At 35.0% G+C, this 26,161-nt stretch overlaps 1 protein-coding gene across 1 annotated transcript in view; it reads left to right on the plus strand.

Moving 5' to 3' along the window:
* Nucleotides 1-26,161, plus strand: part of Ppm1l (protein phosphatase, Mg2+/Mn2+ dependent 1L) — a 317,871-nt gene that overhangs the window by 204,382 nt on the left and 87,328 nt on the right. The window contains exon 2 of the mRNA XM_046440485.2: nucleotides 5,401-5,575. Coding sequence (XP_046296441.1) covers nucleotides 5,401-5,575 — 175 coding nt within the window. The remainder of the gene's footprint in view (nucleotides 1-5,400; nucleotides 5,576-26,161) is intronic.

Here is a 26,161-nt window from a genome sequence, read left to right on the forward strand (position 1 = left end):
TTATTTTTGTGTCTCCTCTCTCTAGAGGCTGCTCAACACTTAATATGGCTCATTTCCTAAATAAATATATTAATATATCTCAAAATTCCTGCCTATTGATTCATTGCTTTTAAAATATGTTTTCCCACTGGTTTTTTTGTTTACACATAGAAATTGCAGGTTCCTTTATAGAAGAGGTTGTTATCCCAACAGTGTCAAGTTTAATGTACCTTACTCAGCAGACAGTTAATAAGTTAGAGCTAGCTACCTGACAGGTTTTCTTTTTAAGATGAACTGTGAAGCATTTAGAAGCTCTTAAAGTACACCTTTTCACACCCATGAAAGTAATATGCATCAATTATTTCTTAAAGAACATATCACTGGATTCCCTGGAAAACTTGGAATGGAACCACCATTTGACCCAGCTATCCCTCTCCTCGGTCTATACCCAAAGAACTTAAAAACAGCATACTACAGGTACACAGCCACATCAATGTTTATAGCAACACAATTCACAATAGCTAAACTGTGAAACCAACCTAGATGCCCTTCAGTAGATGAATGGATTAAATGTGGCATATATATGTATACAATGGAATATTACTCAGCAATAAAAGAGAATAAAATCACGGCATTTGCAGGTAAATGGATGGAGTTGGAGAAGATAATGCTAAGTATAGTTAGCCAATCCCAAAAATCCAAATGCTGAATGTTTTTTCTAATATAAGGTGAATGACTCATAGTGGGGTAGGGAGAGGGAGCCTGGGAGGAATAGATAACTCTAGATAGGGCAGAGGGGTGGGAGGGTACGGGAGGGGGCAGGGGGTTAGCAATGATGGTGGAATGTGATGGACATTATTATCCTAAGTACATGTATGAAGACATGAATTGGTGTGAACATACTTTATATACAAATGGAGATATGAAAAATTCTGTTCTATATGTGTAATAAGAATTTTGATGCATTCCACTGTCATGTATTTGAAAAATAAAAGCAATTATAAAAGAAAAAAAAAAGAAAAGCAAACATACCAGAGATCTTGCTTGTTCTCTCTTCCCACCATGAAAGAACATACCAAGAGGGAAGCATGTGACATTTGAATATATTTACAGTATCACTTTAGTATAAAGGGGATTTTTTGAAATATCTTAACAGAATCTAATATTTTTTCTAGAGTTGTTTTCTTCTTTCTATTAAGAATCTTCCCCAATAGAAAAAACTATATGTGAAGTTATACTGTTTTAGAAATGAAGTGCCAAAATATAACTCCAGTATAGTAAAAGATGCAGGCACTGTTCCTAGACCTATATCACAATTGTAACTAAGAAAGTGAATTTCATTTCAAATGCAATCAATGGACACAATTGGGAGGAAATAGATGGTGTGCGTTCAGTAACATAAAATACACCAATATTTTTCAAATATAATTAGTTATTGAACTACTTCCTATACCTTGTAAGTATCCCAAGGGAAAAAATTACTAAAGAGAGATGTTACACTGAATAGTAAGATATAGTGTGAATTTTAAAATGGTTATTCTATAATGCTAAAATATTGTTTTCCAGTGTCAAGAGAAATTTTTTATTAAACTCTAGGAGTAAATATGTTATACCAATATGCTGAGTTCATTTACATTTTATGAGATAACTTTATTTGTTCTGCAACTAGCTGGCTGGTGGAGAATTTGAACAATATTTGGTGATATTTTAAAGTTGTAATTTCATCAGTATCTGACTTAGGGAATCTCAATATAAATCTGGAAGTAAAAAGTGTTGTATGCTATGTTTAGTGACTCTGCAAGGAGTGAAATATAATTTTTCCCCACCACTTCCCAGTGTGCATTTTCTGAGAAGTTAGTTGTCATTTGTTCTGGAAAAATTCATTTCATCCTAAATTGGACTAACATTTCAAAGGAAACCCTTGAAGGTCACAAAGAAAGATACTTTTAAAAGATAATTGTTTAAAATTCAATAGTAAGAACATGGAAACAATACTGAAACATGGAAAGGAAAAAGTATCTGCCAGGGAACTTTGGACTGGGTAGAGGGAAGTGAGGGGAGGCAGGGGGTAAGGGGGTGGGAAAGACAGTGGAATGAGACAGACATTATTACCCTATGTACATGTATGATTGCGTGAATAGTGTGACTCTGCATTGTGTACAACCAGAGAAATGAAAAGTTGTGTTCCATTTGTGTACAATGAGTTGAAATACATTCTGCTGTCATGTATAACTAATTAGAACAACAAAAAAGTATGTTCCACAACTGGAGTATGCTCTCTCTTTTTATGCATATATGATAATACTAAACACAATATATACACATATGTATGCTTTGCATTAAAAGGATACGTTATCCCTGATATTTTGTAATTTTGTTTGTTTAATTTTTTAAATTTTTATTATCATCATCATGGTTAGCATCATGATCATCGTCGTCGTCGTTGTTGTCTCGTCATCATCATCATCATCACTTGGAACTGAACCCAGGGGCACTCTACCACTGAGCCAGCCCTTTTATTTTTTATTTTGAAATAGGGTCTCACTAAATTGCTGAGGTTGGCTTCAAACTTGTGATCTCCCTGTGTCAACCTTCCAAGTAGACGGAATTACAGGCCTGGGCCACTGTACCCAACTGCAGCTTTGTTTTTTAACCTCAACAATACATCATTGATATTCTCCTGGTCAGTAGGTATAGTCCTGTCTCATATTTTCCAATGGATATATTCCATACTATTCTATAAATTAAAAAAAAAAATTGAACCTCTGTTGATGAGCATGTTGTGTGTGTGTGTGTGAGTGTGTGTGTGTGTGTTTGTGTAACTCACATGTATTTTATTAATCTTTTAATTGACAGATAACATTGTATAAATTTACCTTGGACAACATGATGATTTTAAGGATATATATTATGATTGGTGAAATCCAGCTTATTGGCAAATGCATTACCTCATGTAGTTACCATTTGATAGCACATGATACTCCCTATGCTTACATTTTTCATAAATATAATGTATTATTATTAACTAGTCAATAAATCTTTGAAGTTTATTCTTCCTAACTATAATTATGTAGCCTTTAACATTCACCCACCCCAACTACATCAGACTCTGGTAACCACCATTATACTCTCCACTTCTATGAAACCAACTTTGTAACATTTTATTATTTAAAAAAAAATCTTTTTGTGCCTGGCTTATATCACTTAACATAATGTTCTTCAGGTCCCTCAATGTAAAAAATGGCTGAATGTCATTCTTCTTTTATGACTGAATAGTATTTTACTGTGCATATATTCCACATTACCCATTATGTATAAATCCATTAATGGACATGTAATTCAACTCTGTATCTTAGCTATTATGAATTGTACTTCAATAAATATGAAAGTACAGGTATCTCTTTGATATGCTGATTTTATTTCCTATGGTTATATACACAGTAGTGAGAATGATCATATGGTAGGTAATTCTTTTTCCTACTTCAGCCTCCCAAGTGAGGATTTCAGGCATCAGCCACTACACCTGGCAAAATTCTAATTTTTAGTTTTTTGAGGAACCTCCATACTATTTTCTGTAATGACTGTACTAATTTGCTTTCACAATAGTATATGAAGGTTCCTTTATCTCTGTATCCTTACCAACACTTACTCTCATTTGTCTCTTCATAATTGCCATTCTAACTGGTATTTGGTAGTATCTCATTGAGGTTTTGTTTTTATTTGATTTAGATAAAAGTCTAATTTCATCCTTTTGCCTATAGATATTCAGTTTTCCCAACATCACTTATTGAAGAAAATGTTCTTTTCTTCATTGTGTTCTTGGTGGCTTTGTTGAAAATCAGTTTGCTGTGAATGCGTTCATTTATTTCTGAGCTCTCTATTCTGTTTGTTTGTCTGTTTTTATGCCAATACCATGCTGTTTTGGTTACTATAGTTTTATAGTATATTTTGAAGTCAGGCACTGTGATTCCCCTAGCTTTGTTCTTTTTGCTCAGGGTTGCTTTGGCTACTTGAGAGTTTTTTGTTTGTTTGTTTTTTATTTTGTGGCTCCATATGAATTTTGTTTTTTTTTATTTTTGTGAAGAATGTTATTAGCACTTTGATAAGGATTGCATTGAATCTATAAATCATTTTTATAGTATAGCATTTTAACAATATTAATTCTTCTGATCCATGAATATGAGGTATGTTTTCATTTCTTTATATCGCACACATATTTTAAATTATACAATTAATAGCTGCACAGGACTTTTTTTAAAAAACAAACAAACTATGTAGCTGAGTCTTTGCTGTATTCTAGGCCCATACCCCAGCAGGAATCTTTTTGCAGCTTCTTTGAAAAGTTTTTTAGTGGTTATGAACATAATCTTAAACCGTATATATATGTATGCCTTCATTCATTGGTTTCTCAACTTTAGGCACTGTGCAGGTGAAGCAGAGCTTTACTACAAGGAGATGCCAAACACCTAATATTCTCAAGAGGTATATTATAAGAATTTGAGAATTCCCCTGATTCATATATGCCATTCTGTCATTTAATTTCTCCCATAAACTTCTGTCATTTAATTTCTCCCATAATCACTGTTTTCACAATGATTCTCAACTGGGAGGAAGAGAGTATGCTACCATCTCAGCCCACCAGAAGACTCCTTGGGAAGGCCTTTTTCAAAATACACTTGTTTTTCTTCTAACTCCCAAGTGGAGCATGTTTCCTTGATTGAAAATCACTGTATATAATTTCAGATATTACCAGTTGGGAGTATTTTTTGCAGTTATTATCTAGAAGCAAATGAACAACAAAAAAAATTAAGAAAAAAAAATACACACATATGTGTGTTGGTTTGTGTGTGTGTGTATACATACATACATACATATACAAGTTCTTTCTTTTCAGGTTAAGGGGCATCTTAGATCTCTTCTCTTTTAATTTATCCTATTATTTTCCTATAAACCCTAGCAGAGGTTCTCCTTTCTACTCAGTTCACAAGAGCTCCTGTGTCAGCATTAATGAGTTGAGAATAGCAAAACAAGTAGGGACGCAGGTGCTGTGACAGGGTAGGGCTCACTGCTGAGTTGTGTGACCATCTTCTTCAAGAAAATTTATATCCAGCAAAATTATTACCATGGGCCTTTGGAATTTCAATGGAATAATTGAAATTCTGACTGCTAATTCTTGTGAATATCAAACCAAATCTATCATCTTTTATACCTTTAAACCGGTAGAAATGATTTAAAGACCTAAGATTCTGTTTGCTTGAAGACCCACCTTACTGGGTGCAGTATAGTCTGAAATCACAATGACAAGGACATGCTTACTTGGAGAGTGGATCCACAGTGCTTTGAGTTCTCTCTAAAGCACCTGAGGGTAAATGAGGAACCTTAGACTGGAGGTACTAATGGGGTTCTCTGTTTTATCTGCAGACTGCAGCTGAATATGTAAAATCTCGGCTCCCAGAGGCCCTCAAACAACATCTTCAGGACTACGAGAAAGACAAAGAAAACAGTGTATTGTCTTACCAGACCATCCTTGAACAGCAGATTCTGTCAATTGATCGAGAAATGTTAGAAAAATTGACTGTATCCTATGATGAAGCAGGTATGTTTATTTTTAGTATAAACACACATACAGGCACACAGTTTTTTTCCTTACAAAATTTATTTATAGTTCTCAGTTAAATTTAGCCCTTTCTATGGGGTAGAAGGTTAAGGGCAAACTAGATTCAAAGTTGTATAACATGGATTAATAGTAAGTTTCTTCTCAGCAGTTTTAGTATCAAAACTTTTTCAGGAGATTCATAAAAATGGTTCTTGAATATCAAATCCCTTTAAGCGTTTGCTCTTTTTAAAATGGAATTTTCCTGGCCTTTTATCAGTCATGTACTCCTATTGATCTAATCTTTTAAAGTGTCACTTCAATTTTGGATACCAGCTAAAAACTTTTCATCTGATAATCTGAGAGCTGTTATTTGATTCAAACTTTTTTTTTTTTAATTTTAGAGATTTTTTGTTTCTACAGAGGTTTTTTTTTTTTCTTTGAAGTTTTAAGCTGAATTTGACTTTCTACCATAGCAATTCAAATAAAACCCTAATACCACAGAGATTTTGGTTCACTGTGTGCTATAGGCTCATCCCATCCAAGGAAGCTTATTCAGGGAGTCATGCATAGAACCCCATGTAATGCCATGATCTGTTAGCTAAAGCCCAATTTTAATGACTCAGGTACAATATTACTTAGAATATTAAAATTATTAATAAAATTAAATAGATGCAGTAAAAATATTCTGATTAAATTTAACATATTTCTCACCTTACCAAAAGGAAAAAAAGGGTGGGGGATATAGGAAAATAGGTTGTTAATGATCAAATGTTGATAGTTTTAATCCCTATTTTGATATCAGGAATTTCTGGTTTTATTTCCACAAAGATTTTTTAAGTATGGATCTAATTTTTTATTATAACATAAGCAGTCAATGCTGATATTCTTAGCATTTGATTTAAAGCTTTGATGATAGTAGACAGAAGTGCAAATTTAAGGGGAAAAAAAGCACAACATTATGCTATATTTACCTAACCACTAATGCAAATTTTTTAGTTATTATGCTGTTCCCTTTTACATTGTACTCTCTAACCCCTTCACATCCTTCTCAAGCAGGATTCACATTTCTAGTCTTGCTCAGGACATTTATACTCTCCCTGGTTTTCCTTTGCTTTATTAATTTCCCCAGCATATTGGCTTGCTTCTGCCTCTAGGGGATTAGTCATTTGGTCTCTATATTTGTTTGGCCTTTACTATTGTTCTTTTTGACATCTTATTTATCACTCTTATCCTTAATGGAACAAAGTAGATTGTGATCCACCCCAGTGAAAATAATATTTAAGTATTCATAGCCTCTTAGAGATCATGAAACTCACATATTCCACCCACTTCTTGCTCCTGTACTCATTTTAAGGTGAGAAAACTGAGGGCCTTAGATTCACTTGAAATAAGTTCTTTGTTTGTAGGACTAGAACTCTTATATCCTAATTACAAATCAAGGTGTGCTATTGTAGGTTCTCAGTTGTTTGGTAAGCATTTGTTAAATAAATATCTTGTATTAGGCAGTTAGGAGAAATGAGGAAGATCATTAAAAGGGAAGAATCTAGGATGTAGAAATAGATCATGCTTAACATCCAGCTGGGGACCTAAAACATACATATATGACCTATTAGATTTAGAAAAAAAAAATCCCAAGAAATTTGAGACTAAATACACCCTGTAACATTCGCAAGCTATTAAAGTTAAATTAAGCTATGGAGTCAAGAATAGCAAAAGTGGCTCAAGTTTCTCGTGGACTTCTTTAAAATATTTTTTTAAAGAGAGAGTGAAAGACAGAGAGAGAGAGAACTTTTTTTTAATATTTATTTTCTAGTTTTCAGCGGACACAACATCTTTGTTTGTATGTGGCGCTGAGGATCGAACCCGGGGCCGCACGCATGCCAGGCGAGCGCGCTACCGCTTGAGCCACATCCCCAACCTCGTGGACTTCTTTAGGGGAGGGCATTTGCTTACAACATGAAGAACAAATGCTGAAAATGGATTTGTGGAGAGCAGGGAAATGCATTCTAGTGGATGAAGACGAAGACGTAGGAATAAGCACCAAAGTGAAAGTGAACATCAGCCATAACCTCCCACCAACCAATTTTTCCTTCTGCTGGAATAATTTTCCACTCTTCCAGACTGTACAGAAGTACAGTTGAACTTGTATGTGGCCTTTAGGGGTACATACTTTGGTTACTCTGTAGCATGAAGCAGTGGAAATAAACACAGGATTGAGAGTTAAAGAATCTCAAGTTCTAGGCCTTGCCTCTACCTTAATTACTAATGTGATGTTTAGCAAATTAATTTCTTAGGACCTCTGTTTCTTCTTATATAAAATCGGGCTAATAATGTTTCAAAGGGTGTTTCTAACAATAAAATATATTGTGTTTGGGTAGGGCCTTAGGAATCTATTGAAAATGCTAGCTAATGCCACTAATGCTGGATGAGTTCAGATTTGAATCTTGCCTATCTTGCCTCAAATGACTTTAAGGTATTATTAAGGTCTTTTCATAGCATGTGGTGTTTGGGAAACAGAAAGAAAAATTTAAAAATGATTTTCAGAAGTGTTGAGAAGTAAAGCATCTATTTGTAAAATCATATGCGCTGAGATTGCATGAGGTGATGTGGACAGGTAATATGGTTAGGGGCTGTGTGCATATATAGATGAATGAATGTCATCATGTGTCGTAAAATCAAAAGGTAACCTATGTAACTCTCATATTAATGATTTCAATCAAAATCAGAGTAGAAAATAAAAGATATTTCTATTTCATAGAAAAATATTTCATCATAATTTAAAGAAATTAGAATAGAAAATTGATAAAAGCATTCAGTACCCTTTCTGAAATATAACCATCCTATACTCAGACACTTATTTGCTTAGCTTCCTTCTATGCTTTCCCAGTTTTTACATTTTCATATTCTTTTTTAAAAATATATTTTTATGTGTTCTAATTAGTTATATGTGACAGTAGAATGAATTTTGACACATCATACATAAATGGAATATAAACTTCTCATTCTTCTAACTGTTGATGATGTAGAGTTATGCAGGTCATGTAATCATATTAGATTACACAAAGGATAATAATGTCGGATTCATTCTACTATCATTTCCTACCCACCCCCTTCACGTTCTTAATTGAGCTCTTTCAGTTTTAGCACGGAGTTGATTGTTAGTAGAAAATATCCTGGTCTCTAAAGAGGTTAACTTGTTTTTAATGCTTATCCACTGATAAATCAGCCTGGGTGACTTAGTGACAATTATCACCATCTGTGACTTCTAAACTTCCAAAAACTAATTAATGAAAAAAAATCCTTAGACACTTGTCTAAAAGCATTGGCCCAGAATCTACCCTTTTTTTCTGTTTTCCCTCTTTCTGTGTCCTCTCTTCTCCTTTAAATACATATAAACCTTAATGCTCTGCCTGTCTATAGTTCAACTTTACAGCAGCCTGAAATTCAGGAAAGGATAGGAAGTAAGCCAAAACCCTGTTTGTGCAACCAGATCACACAGTCCATTCGACAGAGGCCTTAGATATTCCTTTAGAATCCATGTTTTTATCTTATGTAATTCTCACTAGTTAGGTTATACTTTCCAACGTGATGCTTTCTTTTTTAAAAATCCCTTTTCTGACTGTAAGCATTATACTCGAATTGCAGAAATAAATAAGTGGTATAAAACAGTATAAAAAGAGAATAATAATTAATAATAATCTTACCACAACAAATATTTTTTATAGTTCCCTCACTCTAAGAAATTTTTAAAAGTAGTTGGGATTATTTATTTATTTAGATACCAGAGCCTAACCCATGGCATTTAACCACAGAGCCACATCTCCAGCCCTTTTTATTTTTTTTTTAATTTTGAGATTGGGGAGGTCTCGTTAAGTTTCTCAGGACCTCACTAAGTTGCTGAGGCTGGTTTTGAACTTGTGATCCTCCTGACTCAGCCTCTCCAGTCACTGGGATTATAGTTGTGGGCCACTGCACCTGGTGGTATCTTGTAATTTTATGTCCTGCTTTTTTTCTTGACGTTATTACAAAAGCACGTCCTCATTTCATTAAAACTTCTTTGTGTGAAAAGAATTTTTTTTACAGTGAGTGTAATATAATTACAGTAATTATATTTATTGAAAGACAATATCTTTGCTCCTTTGATACATACAAATAAATTATCCAATTGTTTTGACTTTGGATTATTTCACTTTAATAATTACTCTGATTTATCATTTCTGAAAGCATTAGGTCCTTACTGTATTTTACTATGAATCTTTTGATATTTATACTTGATAATTAAATACTTTCTTAACATTTATTTAACCTGCAGGTTCTTTGCCATATATATAAACTGATGCATATTTTGAACACAGATCTTTCCTTAGTCATTATTACATGTGTAGTATATGTGTCCAGGATCAATTTTTTATGTCAAGTAAGGTTTGAGCATATGTTAAAGACTTTGCTACAGTCTTTACGTTTATAGAGTTTCTCGTCAAACTATGATCTGGGAAAAGGATTGAGAATTGATTAAAGCCTTTCCTACATTATTTATATTTGTAGTGTTTTCCCCAAAATGAATTTTTTGACTTGAGTAAGATTTGAGCAAGTTTAAAAGACTTTGCTACTTTCTTTGCATTTGCAAGTTTCCTCTCTGGTGTGAACTATCTGATACATAATAAGATATAGGGATGAGCAAAGGATTTGCCATATAATATACATTTGTAGGGTGTTATCTTCAGTATAGATTCTTTGACATTGAGTAAAGTATGAGGACAGATGAAAGGATTTGCTACACTCTTTACTTTTCTAAGGTTTCTTTCCAGTGTGCATTATGTCTATTTAGATTTAATGATTATTAAAGACAATTCTACTATCACGTCTGTAAGTATTTTCCCTAATATGAATCGTCTGATGTTAAGTTCTGAGGACTGGTTAAAAGTTTTGCCACATTCATTATATTTGTAAATCTTTTCTTGAATATTGATATTCTGATGGATAAATTCTGAACACTGATGAAAAAATTTCCCACTTTATTACATCTGTTTTGTTCTATTATTGAACAATAACAATCTGTTATTATTCTCTGGAAAATTAATACTTTGGTATTTACTATAATATCAGTCATGTTTAAAGTATTTTCAAGTTTTTTTATACTTACAAGTTCTCTTTCTTTTTTAAATACCCTGGTAGCTGGGCACGGTGGCCCATGCCTGTAATCCCAGCAGCTCGAGAGGCTGAGACCAGAAACCACAAGTTCAAAGCCAGCCTCAGCAAAAGCCAGGTGCTAAGCAACCCAGTGAGACCCTGTCTCTGAATAAAATACAAAATAAGGCTGGGGATATGGGTCCATGGTCAATGCCCCTTGAGTTCAATCCCCAGTATCTAATAAATACATGCATACATACCCTGGTAATTTTTTTAGACTTGAGTCCTTACTATAGGCCTTCCTGGTTTTATTATGTTTTGCCCAAATATCTATACGCTGGTATTGATTTAGCAATAGTGGATAGGAAAAGACCTTTCTATATTTATCAGAATTGTGGTTTTTGGCATAGGAGAAATTATTTGTTGGTGGTGAAATAATGAAATTTTTGTAAAGTGTTTATCAAATTGATGGCATTTAGAAATTGTTTCTTCATTTTTCATTCTCATCTTCAAAAATGTTGGAATGAGTGTTCAATCCTATATTTGAAATGGTAAATGATACATTATGTATTGTTCGGGTCCTATTTAAGATTTTCTAAATTTGTTTTTAGACAAAAGTTATGTTTCAAAAATGTATATGAATATTTGCTCAGAGAAGCCAATTTGATTTTTCTGCAACCCTGACTAACAGCATTCAAGGCTATTTCTGAGATAGTTTTAAGTTCTTGATCTCCTTTAGCGGTGATGTTTTGTTGCAATTTGGTTATGTCTGTTATAACATCCTTTCTATGTATCATGCATACCCACATTCTCCCAGTCTTTCATTAAGTATGAATTATCAAGGCTACAGCTTCCACATCTCACCAGTACCCCTTTTTTGAAGTAAGATTTCCGTGTCTTGTTCTGGTGAAAGATATTGAGAATAATTAAAAGACATACCCAGGGAAATCAGGTTTTTTGTTGTTCTTGTTCTGTCAACATTGCATCCATGTACAAATTCCACTTAGCAGGATCCAGGCTTTTCCACTTTTCTAAAGAGAATTCTATGGCCACTTCCCAAATGTCACAGCCCCAAGAATCAACCATTTCTTCTTCCTCCTCCCTTTCTGGGGTACTCTTATTTCTTAATCAATTATTTATTGGGAGAGTCATTAGAATGAGACTGTGGATGTCAGATGAAGGCCCAAGAAATGTTTATAGGTGAGAGATGTCATCAGCTCATCTCCCTCAGGCCCACAATTGGCATGTCAATGGACTCATTGTCATGGAGCAGAGAGTAGATGGAGTCCATGTGAAGGCAATTTTAATGGCTATATAATATTATATTTAAATTATCACTTACTAAATGTTTTCCTACGTTGGATATTTAAGTTTTTGTCTTGCTGTTATAAATAATAGTACAATAAATATGGTGTGCCTTTATCTATTTCATATGACTCTAAGAGAATAGACTTTAGAAAACTTGGGGAAGGGGGATGATACAGACTAATGAAACTGAGAATAGCAGGGGATGACAACAAAGAGAAATCCATAAAGAGCAGTTATCAAATCCCCAACATTCATGGACTCTGTTATAGAGTTGACATCACTAATCCTAATAATGGTGACCTTGACTCAATAGAAAAAAAGGTTCAATAATGTTTGTTATACTGCATATATAAAAACAGGAATTGTAGAAGCCAGTGTCATAACCTGGCTGCTCTAATAAAATACCATACACGGGGTAGCTTATAAACAGTAGAAATTTATTTCTCATAGTCCTAGAAGCTGAGAATCTTAAGTATCTGATAAGGGCCTCCTTCTTTGCTGTTTTTCTCTGTAACCTTACCTGGCAGAAGGGTAAAGGATTACTGAGGGCTCTTCCTCATGACCAAATGAGGCCCCACAGCCTGGTACTATCACTCTGGGGATTGAGATATACTGAAACATGGATTGGCTGGGGGTGGGGAGAACACAAACATTTAGATCATAACATTAGTGTAGAAAAAAAAATTATCCAAATGGCTCAAGTTTTGATGATTATGAGAATAAAGATGTTTTATGGTATAAAATTGAAAAATGACTTAAATATAAATGTTCAGATTATTTTTCTAGATCTGCTGCCAACCAGATCTATGACTTTGAGTAAGTTACCAAACTTTCCCAAAGTCCATTTTCCTATAAATTAATGGCATGAACAGGATCTCCTACATGTCTTCCAGTTCTGACCTATGCTATGGTCTCTTGATAATGGAAAATTCAGGTAGCTATAATTTCTGCAAGGGTGCATGTAGCTGTGGATTTTGTTTGCTCTATTGCCTTTCTCCTGTCATAATCATTCAGCTTGTATAGCATTTGCACATGAATATGCCCAGGCATACTATAGTTGTTGGGATGGGGAATGAGATTGTATGAGTCAAGCAAACTTAGATCTTGAAAAAAGAGGTTGTGAGCTATCATTCATGGGTCCTGTCCTCATTAAGATAATTCAGATTCTTTTATTAGCACTTATTAATGCTAAACAAAATCCAGAGTAAGATGGTTTTATATTTGATCTATTAATGATTTATTTTAACTGAAGTACGAGCTCATACGCATTTTAATAAATTGAGTTCAGCATAGAGAAATTTCCAAGGAAAGTAGAGCCAAAATTTGAAAAGAAATCAAAATAGCGTTTCACAGTGTCTCAAGAGCATCAGTAAAGTAAATCTTCATTATTGTAATAGTGGGCAAAAGTTAAAGGGTTGAAATACCACGAGAGGAATCTTTCTACATGTTATTTTTAGGGTAGTGTGTTGTCTGTGTTTTGTTAAGTAATCTCAAATTCTGTTTTTAATTAATTTTTTAATGTTAGGTCATGAATAAATAACCTACATTTTTAAGAATAAAATGATTTAGTCTGCAATGCCTTTTGTTGGAGATGATGGGGGAAATTGACCCATTTATTTGAGTGATATTCTCTGTTAGAGACTCAGGAGCCCCAACCCCTGAAAACAGGAATAAAGAACTCTGAACTTTTCACATTGGGAAAAGCAGAGTATACATGCAGTGTGTGGACTTGAGATAGTTGTGTAAGTTGCAGTTTAGATCTACTTCTGAAGAGCTTTTCTCAGGCCAGTGAGGCCTTTATTTCTATTCTTGCAATTTACTAGAAAACTTTATAACTTTCAGCATGGATTTAACCACATAGAAAGAGCACTTACAAGTCAAAAGTGAAATAGATAATGCAGATGAGGAAAGGAGAGAACTCATCTGGTTGTTTCTTAGGTTTATTTGGGACTTATTTAAACCTGGGGACCTGCACATTCATTTACAAATGTTGGGTATCATAGCTTTCTCAGAGGAGGTGACAAGGAAGGAGTAGTATTAATTTTTCGGTCTTTGCTTTGTGATTCCCTGATGCAGCTCTACATTAGAAATTCCTGAGAGTTGAACCTAAGCAAAGCTCTCTGCCCTGAAGGCACTCCAAGAACTGCAATGTGCTTTTTGGAGAAATAGCTTTTAAAAAGAGTGTGGAGTATGCTGTTAGCAATTTAGGACGTAGCTGGACGGTTACCATCTATTGAGCATATTTTATTCTTCTTAAAATAGATGATATCTGAAAGTTACATCCATATCTTAATTGAGCAATTAGTGTCATAGTAATCAGTGATCTCAAAAAGAAAGCCATTTACTATTATGGGGAAAAAATTGAATGCACATCCAGAAACTAAACCTGAGAAACAGTGTGTGAATTATTTAGGGCCCTTAGTTTTTCTAAGAAAAAAAAATCAGTAAAAGATATTTTCAGGAAGTTCTTCATTCTAACAAGTACTAAATTTCTCAGTATGTATCTCAAACAGGTCCTAGGGGATGAGATGACACCAGGTTTCCTTACTTCATATCTTTAATTAGGACCCCATTTCTGGGCTCAAAAGATACCCTCTCCAGGGACTTGCTGACAGGAATGGGAGCACTTGAAAGAAAGAAAAACAGGGACTCAAAAGAATCTTATAAATGGAAGTTCAATATTGACTGTGCAGCCTCTGACATCAGCTTCCAGTTTTTTGTAAAACATTAAATATGTTTCATTTTTCCTGTATAAAAGTAATGTAAATACATTTAGAACATTTTTTTTCTTTTAATGTGGAAAAAAAGTAAGACAAAAGAATAATCTCTAATCCTACCACCTAAACATAGCTACCATCTTTGGTGTATTTTCTTCGTCATTTTTCTCTGCTAGACTTTAATTATGTATGCTCAATTTTGTGTCTTTAAAAAATTTAGCACTGAAATATAATCATTTATTCATGCACTTATAAACTACTCATAAATGTAGTATCTTTGAGTAAATATGCCACAGTTACCATTTCTGTAACTTTTAATATCACATTTCAATTCTCTTTACCATGTAAAATCCCCTAAATTTGGGGGCAGGTGCTTTTTATCTATGAAAAAAAAATCTGAGAATGGCAATGTGATTAATTTTTTTTTTAAAAAAAGGAGAAGCTTTTTAAAATAAAGTCAATAGTTGAAAGAGAGTAGGAAAATTGGTTATCAAAATTCACTTACAAACCTAGACCATCCTTCTGGTCAATTATACCAATCTTTTTAATCAACCAATTTGAATTTGGCTTATAATTCTTTGTTTCTTTCCTTTATATCGAGAATTTTCAAAGGCAGCTTATTTTATGATGATGGGGAAAAGTAATGAAACAAATTATTTTTCCATCTACAAAATAGAAAACTGTCCGCTGTGGCAGTTCAAAAGTACCCACAAGTGTGATTCCCAAGCCCTGGGGTAGGCTTGTGCTTGTGGTGTGGCATTGAAGCCCTGTGTCTGTTTGTTTTTTACTTATTTATATTTAATTTATTTACTTTTGGTACCAAGGATTGAACCTAAGGGCACTTAACCACTGAGCCACATCTCTAGCCCTTTTATTTAGAGAAAGGATCTCAAGAAGTTGTTAAGGGCCTTGCCAAATTGCTAAAGCTAGCTTTGAACTTGCAATCCTCTTGCCTCAGCCCTGTGAGCTTCTGGGATTACAGGCATGTGCCACCTTGCCCAGCTGTGTTTGGTTCTTCAACTATAAAATTATACCATAGGATTTGCTATTTTTTAAAGACTTTTCCAACTTTACCAATGTGTGATTCAGTTTATTTTTTTGTTTATTTACTTTTTGCTGTGCTGGGAATCAAACATAGGCCCTGGCACATGCTAGGCAAGTAAGTGCTCTACCACTGAACCATACCCCAAGTCCTTAGGTACATTTAACATTCATTGGTTTTATTTGTTTGTTTACTCTGTGGCAGCTGAGACTGATTGCCGGAGACCTGTGAGCCAGACATGGTGACCAACATTGGAAATGTCCAAATGACATGTCCAATGTGTCACTCTAGATAGACAGTATGTGCATGAGTGACTCAAGGGTGTGTGTGTGTGTGTGTGTGTGTGTGTGTTTGAGAGAGAATTATGGGTAAATGGGTGTTTTGTGTGTGCTCATGTGTACAAGCGGTGGTGGGAGGGCAGGGAAACAGCTGATAACTAAAGTTGGACAGTGGAATTGGTACTATAGAGTACAGTAGATGTGCAGAGGAAGAAGAAATTAGGTTTGATATTGGGAAAGAACTCTTGAATAAATCATAAAATCTTAAGAGAACCCATAAGTCTCTTGAACTTCAATGTCAGTTGCATTTTGAAAGACAGATTTTGAGTATTGCATTTTTCTCTTTGCTTGTGTAACTGTAATTATGTGCCAGTGCCTTGCACAGATCTATTCTTGCCCTCTGCCATAGGATCACCTACCACATTCTAAATGTTATTATCAAGCTAAAATTAATTACTGTATGTTAATTACCTTACATTAATTTGTTATCAGCATTGCCTGTTTGCTTATGAGATTTACAACATAGAGAAAATGATAATTCAGACTGAATCTTCTAAGTATCTCAATGGGACGTTATTTAAAAAAAATGAAAGCTCACATACTTTTTCAATAGAAGGCCTCCTATTCACTCTGAAAATGTACTGATCCAAAGTTTTATGGTGGGAAAAATAAAATTTCAAAGAACTTCGCTGAGAATCCTGGAAACCACAAGATGACACTGAGATTTAGAATTAGGAGGTACTACCTCTATTGATTAAAACACTTGAACTAGAGCTGTGTTTATCTTTCTAATCAAGTTGTCCTTGTTTGCCACAAGAGGAAGTAATGTTACTACCTGTTTCTAAAGTAGTATTTGATTACAAGGACTGAAGAAAATGTGTACACTTCAAAGAAAATAATTGTATCAGATGGTCACAATTTAGATTGCATTGGCTGGCCAGAGACAGGACGCCAATGCTCTCCGTATCTCTTCCTTTCTGTAGTATTGGAATTTTGTAAACAAGATTCTGTAAACCTTGTTGTAATGTTTGTAACAAATTTTAATGAGACCCAAGTTAGCAGTAAGACTTTCAGTGCCAGAATTTCTAATGTATAGACTGTCCATTTGTAGTGGTAAGAAGTAAGCAAAATGCATCTTCTGCTTGACTTTCAGTCTCAGCAGATGTATAATCACAGGCAGCTGGGCTGCTATTTAATATCATTTTGCAAAATGTTAAGTTCAATGCCTCATAAAAGGCATTGTTTTCAAGCCACCTTTTAGTGTCCAGAGAAATTCTCTTTGTTTCTTTCTTTAGTTGATGTCCTTGTATGTGGCTTAGGCCATTTCTTTCTTTCTTTCTTTCTTTCTTTTTTTTTTTTGGCATGGGGGCAGGGGGTACTGGGGATTGAACTCAGGAGCACTCAACCACTGAGCCACAACCCTAGCTCTATTTTGTATTTTATTTAGAGACAGGGTCTCACTGAGTTGCTTAGGGCCTCACCATTGCTGAGGCTGGCTTTGAACTTGCAATCTTCCTGCCTCAGCCCCCAGAGCCACTAGGATTACAGGCATATGCCACCTTGTCCCGCTGGCTTAGGCCATTTCTGATGAGGCTGGTTTGATGAAGAGTTTCTATAGTATATACCTTTGAGAAGCTCTTGAATCTGCTCTGTATTCAATCCAAGGGAACCATAAATCAACTCTGGAGAAATCATTGTTCATTCAACACAAACATTTACAATGTACCACGTCTGCTTAGGTGCTGAGAGTGTAAGGAATGGAGAAGGACATTTGAGTTAGAAGTATGCTCCCTTTGAACTTACTACTAGTCTTTAACTATTATCTGTCTGAATTCATCTTCTAAGATCTGCTTCTTCCTTATCTGAATCTGGACTCTTCATTCTCTGATCTCAGTTCATTTCATTCAAAGAGAGAAGTAACACAAAGTATGTTTTCATTTATATCCTATTTGTTTCCTAAAAGTCATATTTGCCATACTGATAATAATAGTGTTAAAATAAAAATTAAAAAGTAATAAAAAGAGAAGGAAGCAAATTTGTCAACCATGAAGAATAATATAGTACAAAGATTAATAGTATTCTTTAGTTAAACATCTAATTTCCCCCTAAGCTTTCTATGCTAGTCAGCTTTACATCACTGCGATCAAAACACCTGACAAGAACAACTTAGAGGAGGAAAGTTTTATTTTGGTTCACAATTTCAAGGTTTTCGATCATGGTCTGCTGGCTCCATTGCTTGGGGCCTGAAGCAAGGAAAACATCGTAGCAATAGGACAGCAAAGGAAAGCTGCTCAGTTTTATGGGAACCAGAAACACAGAAAAGGGCCAGGAGAAGATAAACCTTTGTAGGTCATGCCTCTAATGTCCAGCTTCTTCCAACCTAGCCCCACATGCCTACAGTTTTCACCACCTTCCAGTACTCCACTCAGCTATTGGATTAATCCACTGATGAGGTCAGAGCCCTCACAATCTGATCACTTCCCCAAATCCTCACCTCTGAAACACATGAGACTTTGGGGGACATTCTAGATCCAAACCATAACACTTTTTGATAGACAGGGCAACAAGAGGAAAAAAAAAACAGTTTAGAAAATTTTCTCTGTTTTAATATACAAAATAAAACAGTTTTTCAAAAGAGACACTTTTCTTTTTGCATTGAAGTTTGTAAAGACTTTATCATATTTCTTTGCTTGGATTCCCCCAAAACAGAGCCTGAAACAAAAGGCTTGAATGCAGATAGTTTATTTAGAAATGTGAGCCAAGGTGTAGGAGTGAGGCACATTGGGAATGGAGCAGCAAACAAAAGCTGGTATGAGGACATGGGGAGCTAGGTGCCCCTGATAACAACTGCTGCTTAAGCCTGGAAGTCTTCTAAGGAAGCTTATAAAGAACATCTCAGAACCACTTAGCTATTAGTCTCATCCTCATGTTGGTCATGGGAAACCCTACAGACATTAACTTCCCTGTGCTTCTGGTTTTTATATGCTTGTGTGCTGAGTGTGATCTGGTAGACACCCCTTTTGACATAAGGGAAGGAAGCAAGTGGATCAAGAGAATGATTCCATTTGTGGTGCCTACAAGATGTCCCAGACAAACATTGAATGAAGTCTTAAAACAAACTTATAAACAAATTCATGTGAGATCATCTTATAGTCATTCTTGCTTTAGTAGCCATCTGTAAAAGTTATAGATGTGTTATTCATGTTTTTTTGAAGCTCCTATATATCATGGGAATATGTCTAATACAGCAAGTGCTCAAATGCATTTGTAGAAAATCTTGCATATAGAAGAATAAAGGAAAAGAGGATTTCTGTTTGATGTAACAATTCAAAAAGGGTCAGCTTCCCAGCTCAAACCCAAATAGTTGGTTAATCCTCATTTTTATAACTAATGAATTCAAGTACCTGGCTCTTCAACCTGAGTGGCATAGTGAAATGTATTATAGCTTTCAAATTGGGGTATGTATTTTCATTTTAGATAAGAAACTCACAAGAATGGTTACTCTGGGAAGGAGAAAATAGAGAAGGAAACACTTTTTTGTTGACTATTATCACTTTATTGTTTACATTTTTAACTTTTTACATGTATTTTATTTTTTAAATAAAAATAAGCAAAACATTCCAAATATACTTTCCTTAACTTTGATGCTAGAAATGGAATATAAGGCAAAAAGCCATTTTGTTGTTGTTGTTTTCAGTGGAGCCTTTCATCCCTAAGTCTTATATATCCTTAGAATAAGTAAAGGGAGGAACTTAGTGACAAGGCCAGCCATAGTGGAACTTCAGTGCTGAGGGAAGAGAAGGTCAGTGGTAAGTTGACTCAGTCCTGTGCCAGTGTGTGCCAGCGTGCCAGGGCTCCAGCCATAAAGTGGTTGGTAGCCTTAATACCTTGAACCAGATCTAGTCTCAGAGTCCGGGATTGGCCTTATTGGGTTAAACAAGACAAGACAAAGCAAAACAAGACAAAAACACTCATCTAAAAGAAAACAGATGGATGGGTGGTAAGCTGGGGAGATTTAATAGTTTCTGATCTTACTTCCTTTGGTTGCCTGCACTTTACCCCAGAGCTTGATCTTCTTGTGTCTGAAAAGTTACTTAACTTGCTGCTTTTCTTGGTGTTTTAGTCAGGTCCTCTCTCTCCCGAACTACAGCCAAACTTCTATTGCTTTTCAGGTGGTGCAGTATAGTAAAATGAGCCCAGACGTGAAGGTCCAACTAGCTTCATGACGATTCATTATGTCTTAACTTATAAGGCTTTGGATGAGGTTTAAAAATAATGTATGGAAAATAATGGACATGGTAAACATTCTACCAATGATGGTCTTTCTGTTATTTGCTGTTCTATAACTTAGCATGTTATTGGTGTGGTATACTAGGATAATTCCCAGGACACAATAAAATCAGCCTCCTCTTCCTTCCTTGCCCTTTCCTGGATAGTAAAAGTATCTCTCAAGTGTATGTGTACAGTTTTCATGTTTGCTCATTTTTACCTTTTTAAAGTATTATTAAGTTTTAGTTATCTATTGCTAATTAGGTATTAGTTAACTATTGCTAATTAACTAATTATTCAAAAACCTTATGTCTGAGGGTCAGGAATCATGATTAGTTCTCTCATAAGTTTACTGTTGGGCTGTCACCAAGGGCATCAGTCTCTGAAAACTTGACTGGAGCTGGGAGTTTTGTCTCCAGCTCACGTGGCTCTTGGCAGAAAGCGTCAATTCCTTTCTTCATGTGCCTCTCCACAGGGCTGCTTGCTACAGGTCTTCCCTCCATGTGAGTAAATTAATAGAGAGAACACTAGACCAAAGCCAGTCTTTTATGACCTCACATCATACGTGGCATAATTTCTGCCATATGCTGTTGGTATTTGGTCACACAGACCAACCTAATTTAGTGTAGGAGGGAACAAAAAGGTATGAATACCAAGAGGTAGAGATCATTAGGAGCCTCTTGGAAGCTGGCTACCATAGGTTGAATTGTAAAAATGTCTACTCTGATTCTACCAACTCTTTCATCTTTTTTCTATTGTTATTATTACCTTTTCCTCTCATTTTCCAATCACTACCTGCCTCCCACTTTCCTTAAATCCAAAGCTGGCATGTTCATCTGTACATCCAACACTAGGATGGCTTTAGGATAACAGTCATGCACCACATAAAAAGATGTTTGGATCATCCATGAACCACATATACAGTGGGGTTTGATATGATTATATTGCTAGTGACATTTTAGCCATCCTAGTTTGTATAAATACAATAAATGCACTCTGAAAGTTCATACAATGAAAAAAATCTCCTACTGATTGATATATTTTTCAGAAACATCATGCCAGTGAGCAATGCATGAGTATATTTAGACCTAGAACATTTTCTAATGATTGTAACTCACATCTTATTTGTTCATCATCAATATATCCATTTTAAAATATTTTGAATATCACTTTGATTCCTCTTACTTATGACCATATTTCCTTCTAGAGCTTTTTAACACAGTGCCCAGGTACCTCTATAGTTTTGAAATTGCAGGTTAGTTTTTCATAGAAGTATCCTAAATACTAAGAGATGATGGCATTACTCTCTGGAGGATGAAGTCTCTGTCCACTCTTTCCTTCATTACTCCTTTTACTCTTTGTCTTTCCATCTGTGTTTCTTTCTTTCTTCCTTTCCTTTAACTATGTTCTAAAATTTATCACATTTTAATTTTTACATTTATTAAATAATTTGATGGCTTGTTCTGCTCTAAGTTTTTAAAATGGATTAGAGAATAACTAGATATACTGTTCTTATACTTGACTTTCAAAATCTGATCTAGCAGTTTCCCTCAGTAGAAAAGTTTCTTATCCTTCCTTTAATGTTCTTGGCTGCCTTTTCTATTGTGTAAGAATATAATAAAGGAAGAAAAATAAGGAAATTCCTGAATATCTTGTCTGTGTCTTCACTTTTTACTATGCCATAATTTCTCTTACTTGTAGTCATCTACTTGTCTACCAAATATCCATTTCTCATTCTTTGTTCCTAAAGGAAAGAATGTAAACAATTAAGTCTCTCATTGTGACAGCATTAGTGGAGGAAGAAGATTGTGATGGGTATCACCAAGTAATTTCCCCCAATTTTTGAGGGATTGCTTCACTGTAATAGATTTAAACAATCAGTTTGAGGAAAATATTATTTTTTAGATAGTGCATATATTTTTAACCTTCTTCTCTTTGTAATTTGCTTTCTTAGGTATAGTAAATTCAATCTGAAACTAAACTTTAAAGAACTAGGGGAAAATAATGCCTTCACAGAATTAGAGATACTCTGATTTTTGCACTTGACTCAACCTGTGTGAAGCATTGGTCCACATAAATACAAAGAAAGAAACTCAGCTAGGCCTACTTGTGTTTTTAAATTGTACTTCAAAGTATATGGGCCTGGTATAATTGCATTTGCAAATAAAATGCAGGAAGATCTAGGGCCCAGAGTAAAATTAGACATGTTAACTTCCTTTTTTCCCCCCTATACTGCTAGTAACTTCAGGCATCTTCAATTGACTTCTTATAAACCAGACCCTGTAGGGGAAATCAGTATTCTGCAGCTACCAAAGAAAATGAGCTTGTCTAAAAATAGTTTCCTGTTGACAAGATTTTAGCAGATTTTTTTTTTTTTGCTTATATGAAAGCTTTATGAAATGAAATGAGGTCAAATATGACAGATGTGGTCAAATCCACTTCTAATCTGTAAATCCCTGACTAGTTGCAGTTGTGCAAATTTTTAAATGGGTGCTTTGAAGCCGTACTGAATTTATGACATTCTCAGCATTTGAATATATCTCTAAGTATGGGGGGGGATACTCAATTGCTTTTTGTGGATTAACAATCAATATATGCATTGTTTGCTAGTACCCACTTACTATAATCTCAAGTGAGGTTATGTTTTGCCCTGCTTTTGTTAGGTTTTATTTTCTAACTACTGAAAATAATAAAATTAATACATTGTAATATTATTTCCTTTATAGCAGTGGTTCTTTACCAGGGCTGATTTCTACCCACACCCCATGGTTCATTTGGCAATGTCTGGAGGCATTTTGGATTTTTACAACCTAGGAGGGAGAGTGGGAAGGTGTAGGTAAAGCCCAAGGATACTGCTAAACATTGTATAATGTACACGACAGCTCCTCACAGCAAGATTTATCTGGCCTAAAACATCAGTAGTGTCAAGGTTGAGCTCCTACTTTAGAACAATACTTCCTAACTTTTGTGGCATATTAGAATGATCTTATCACCTAATGCCCTGGCCATATCCAGACCAGTTAGATCAGAATCTCTGAGTAGTGGGATTCAGGCATAGATATTTTCTTAATTTCCCCCAAGTGACTCTAGTACACAGCCAAAATGAGATATGGTACCAGAGCAAAAATTTTTAGAGGGCAAGACTAGTTTAGACATCATCACAAATAGTTTCCTTATTAAAGTATATGAAAACACCTCATTAAAATGTGGTATGATCTAATAGGCAATGTCCCATCACAATATTATAGTGAAGTTCAAATGAATTTTTAATAACTTTCTATTCTCTAAAGCCCATACTTAAAACTTGGAAGACTGCTATTCTCATTGCAGTATTGGAAGTTTGTTTTTGCACCATTCTACCTAATAAAATATGTGCTTTCTCCCTCCAGTCAATGGAGATAGGATTTACTGGTACTCTTAGCCAGTAATGTTCTATCAAATAACATTTGGATGTTTGAACATTGATGATTTGTCTTCCTTGAAGGTTTTTTAAGTGTCTTTGTTATTTGATAAATAAATATCATCATTTACTTATTTACCTGAATTGATATGCTATGCAAAGAAGCTAAGGTATTCTTACTAAGAATATTTTATTCATATCTTTGCACTTTCACTCCTCTCTTAACCATTTCCTATCACAAAAAATTAAACCTTAAAATTCATGGACATTCATTATAAACTCTAAATATTCTTCAAGTATTTAGTAATACTGGAGAACATATAATTTTTATTTTATTTTAGATGCTAATGTTGATGACACAGGTTTTCAAGGAAACCAAAATAAACATAAACATGTCTCAAAGCTTTTGACAGGGTACATTGAGCACTGTGATGTATTATATAGTAAAAACTATTTCATTTCTAAAAGTCAGCACATGCCTCCCTAGTACAATAAAACTATCCTCTTCCACATCTATATGAAAGCTTCAGTAGAGATCAGGTGTCAAACTTAGAAACTATTAGCATAGCTTCCTTGAAGAAACTGAGTGAGGTATTTCTCATGGTATGCCCTGGGGAGTTTGGCTCATTAAACCCACTCTTCTTACCCAGGGCCCCACAAGCCTATCAGGACATGCTGGAGAGTAACTACTCTGGTTTGAATACGGTTAGTCCACCAAGGTTCCTGTCCTGGAAGCTTGTTTCCCAACACGGCTGTGTTGAGTTGGTGGCACATTCAAGAGGTTGGACAAAGTAGAACATAATTAATTCATTAATCCTCACTTGAATGTCAGATTATCCATAATATCAAAGGAGACAAAGATATGATCATGATCGGGCCTGGTAATCAGTTTGGATGGAATATTGTGTACAAATAATTCAGAAGTGAACAGCAATACTAGGAAGGTGTGCTGGGGCCAGGTATGCAAAGGGAAAGAATGTCTTAAGTTGTTAGGTGGCTCAAGAGAGACTATCTGTTGTATCTTTAAGAAGATCCAGGCCATTTGGGGACTGCCAAATCTATGAAAAATACCCACTGGGTAACAGCCAGACAAATTCTTTTTTGAATACCATCTTTTCTTCACAACAAGCCTCTGAAACCTTGCCAGCAAGAATTTAACTATATGTAAAAGTCATGGCAAACTACATAAATACATTTCATTATACCCAAATTTGATATATCCTTGACTCAGTTTCTTCTTAGCTTGATCCCACCAGGAAGCCAATCTAACCAATATTCTATACATAGGGAAATATGATTGAAGGGAGGTGAGAGTGAAAAGAGACAGTGGTTACATCTTCTCCAAATAGCATCTTCAAGGTTTCCAAAATCATGTGACCAAGTCTTGAAAGGGCTTGTACAAAGGAGGGGTCCTCAAATTTAAGTTTTATTAGCTTCAAATAAGTCTGCCTTTGGGCTCATTTTTCCTCTCCTATATGACTTCAGATCTACGCAAATGAGTTGTAGTGCAATTATTTAGGTAGTTACTGTCATTTCTGAAAGCAATATCGAAAGGATATTCTCTAATCACATTCGGACTATGTCATAAGTCTAAGCAAAGAAACGTTAAGTGTCTAATCTCAAGACTGGACAAAAGGCAAGCATCATAGGACAAGCCAGGATCTAGTGCCAATAATCAGCCACCTCCTCCTATCCAAAAGTGAGACTTGATGAAATAAAAAGTCTAAAAGATACAACAAGTGCATCCTGATTTCAGCAGCAAAACTTTGAGGTTTCTAAAAGAGAGGAAATTTACAGGAGTAAAAATTCTATAGCAATCAGGAATCTTGGTGTCAGTGTTCAGTCCTGAATCACTCAGGTGTGGGCCTGTCTTGGAAGCCTGATGTAATTGGACTTGGCCTAGCCAGCCAGCTGGAATATGTTAGTGGAGCTCTGGTACTGAAGAGGGAAATGAAGGAGTAGATTAAAAGCTGGAACCAGACCCTAGGAATGGGGGCCCACAAAGCCTTGAAACCAGTGCTCAATTTCCCTGATGGGAAGTAGAAACTGCTTACATACCATAGGCCTGGGATCCAAACCTGGATTAGGCCTGTAGGTGTGGTCCTCAGTGAGTTCAGCCACAGGAATTAGAAAGTAGATAAAGGGACTGATAAGTACTTTATAAAAGTGGTCTTAAAAAACAACAACAACAAAAAAAAAAAAAAAGTTGGCATATTCCTTAACAAAGATGTTGTGTCCCCCGAAAACTAAAAAATAAATATTAAAATTCTCTCTCTCTCTTTAAAAAAAAAAGATTAAAAAAAAAAAAACAATTTTGAAAGTTAGAGACTCTTCTTGCACATTTGTAAATTGTAAATTGTCATATAAAGCCTTAAATCATAAGTGTAAATGATATACTATCAAAGGATATACTATCTTGCATATTTTATGTATTTTATGGGA

The sequence above is a fragment of the Marmota monax genome, unplaced genomic scaffold (assembly GCF_021218885.2).
Source record: "Marmota monax isolate L192 unplaced genomic scaffold, Marmota_monax_Labrador192_F-V1.1 WCK01_AAM20220418_F8-fsc00256, whole genome shotgun sequence".
Taxonomy (NCBI): Eukaryota; Metazoa; Chordata; class Mammalia; order Rodentia; family Sciuridae; genus Marmota; species Marmota monax.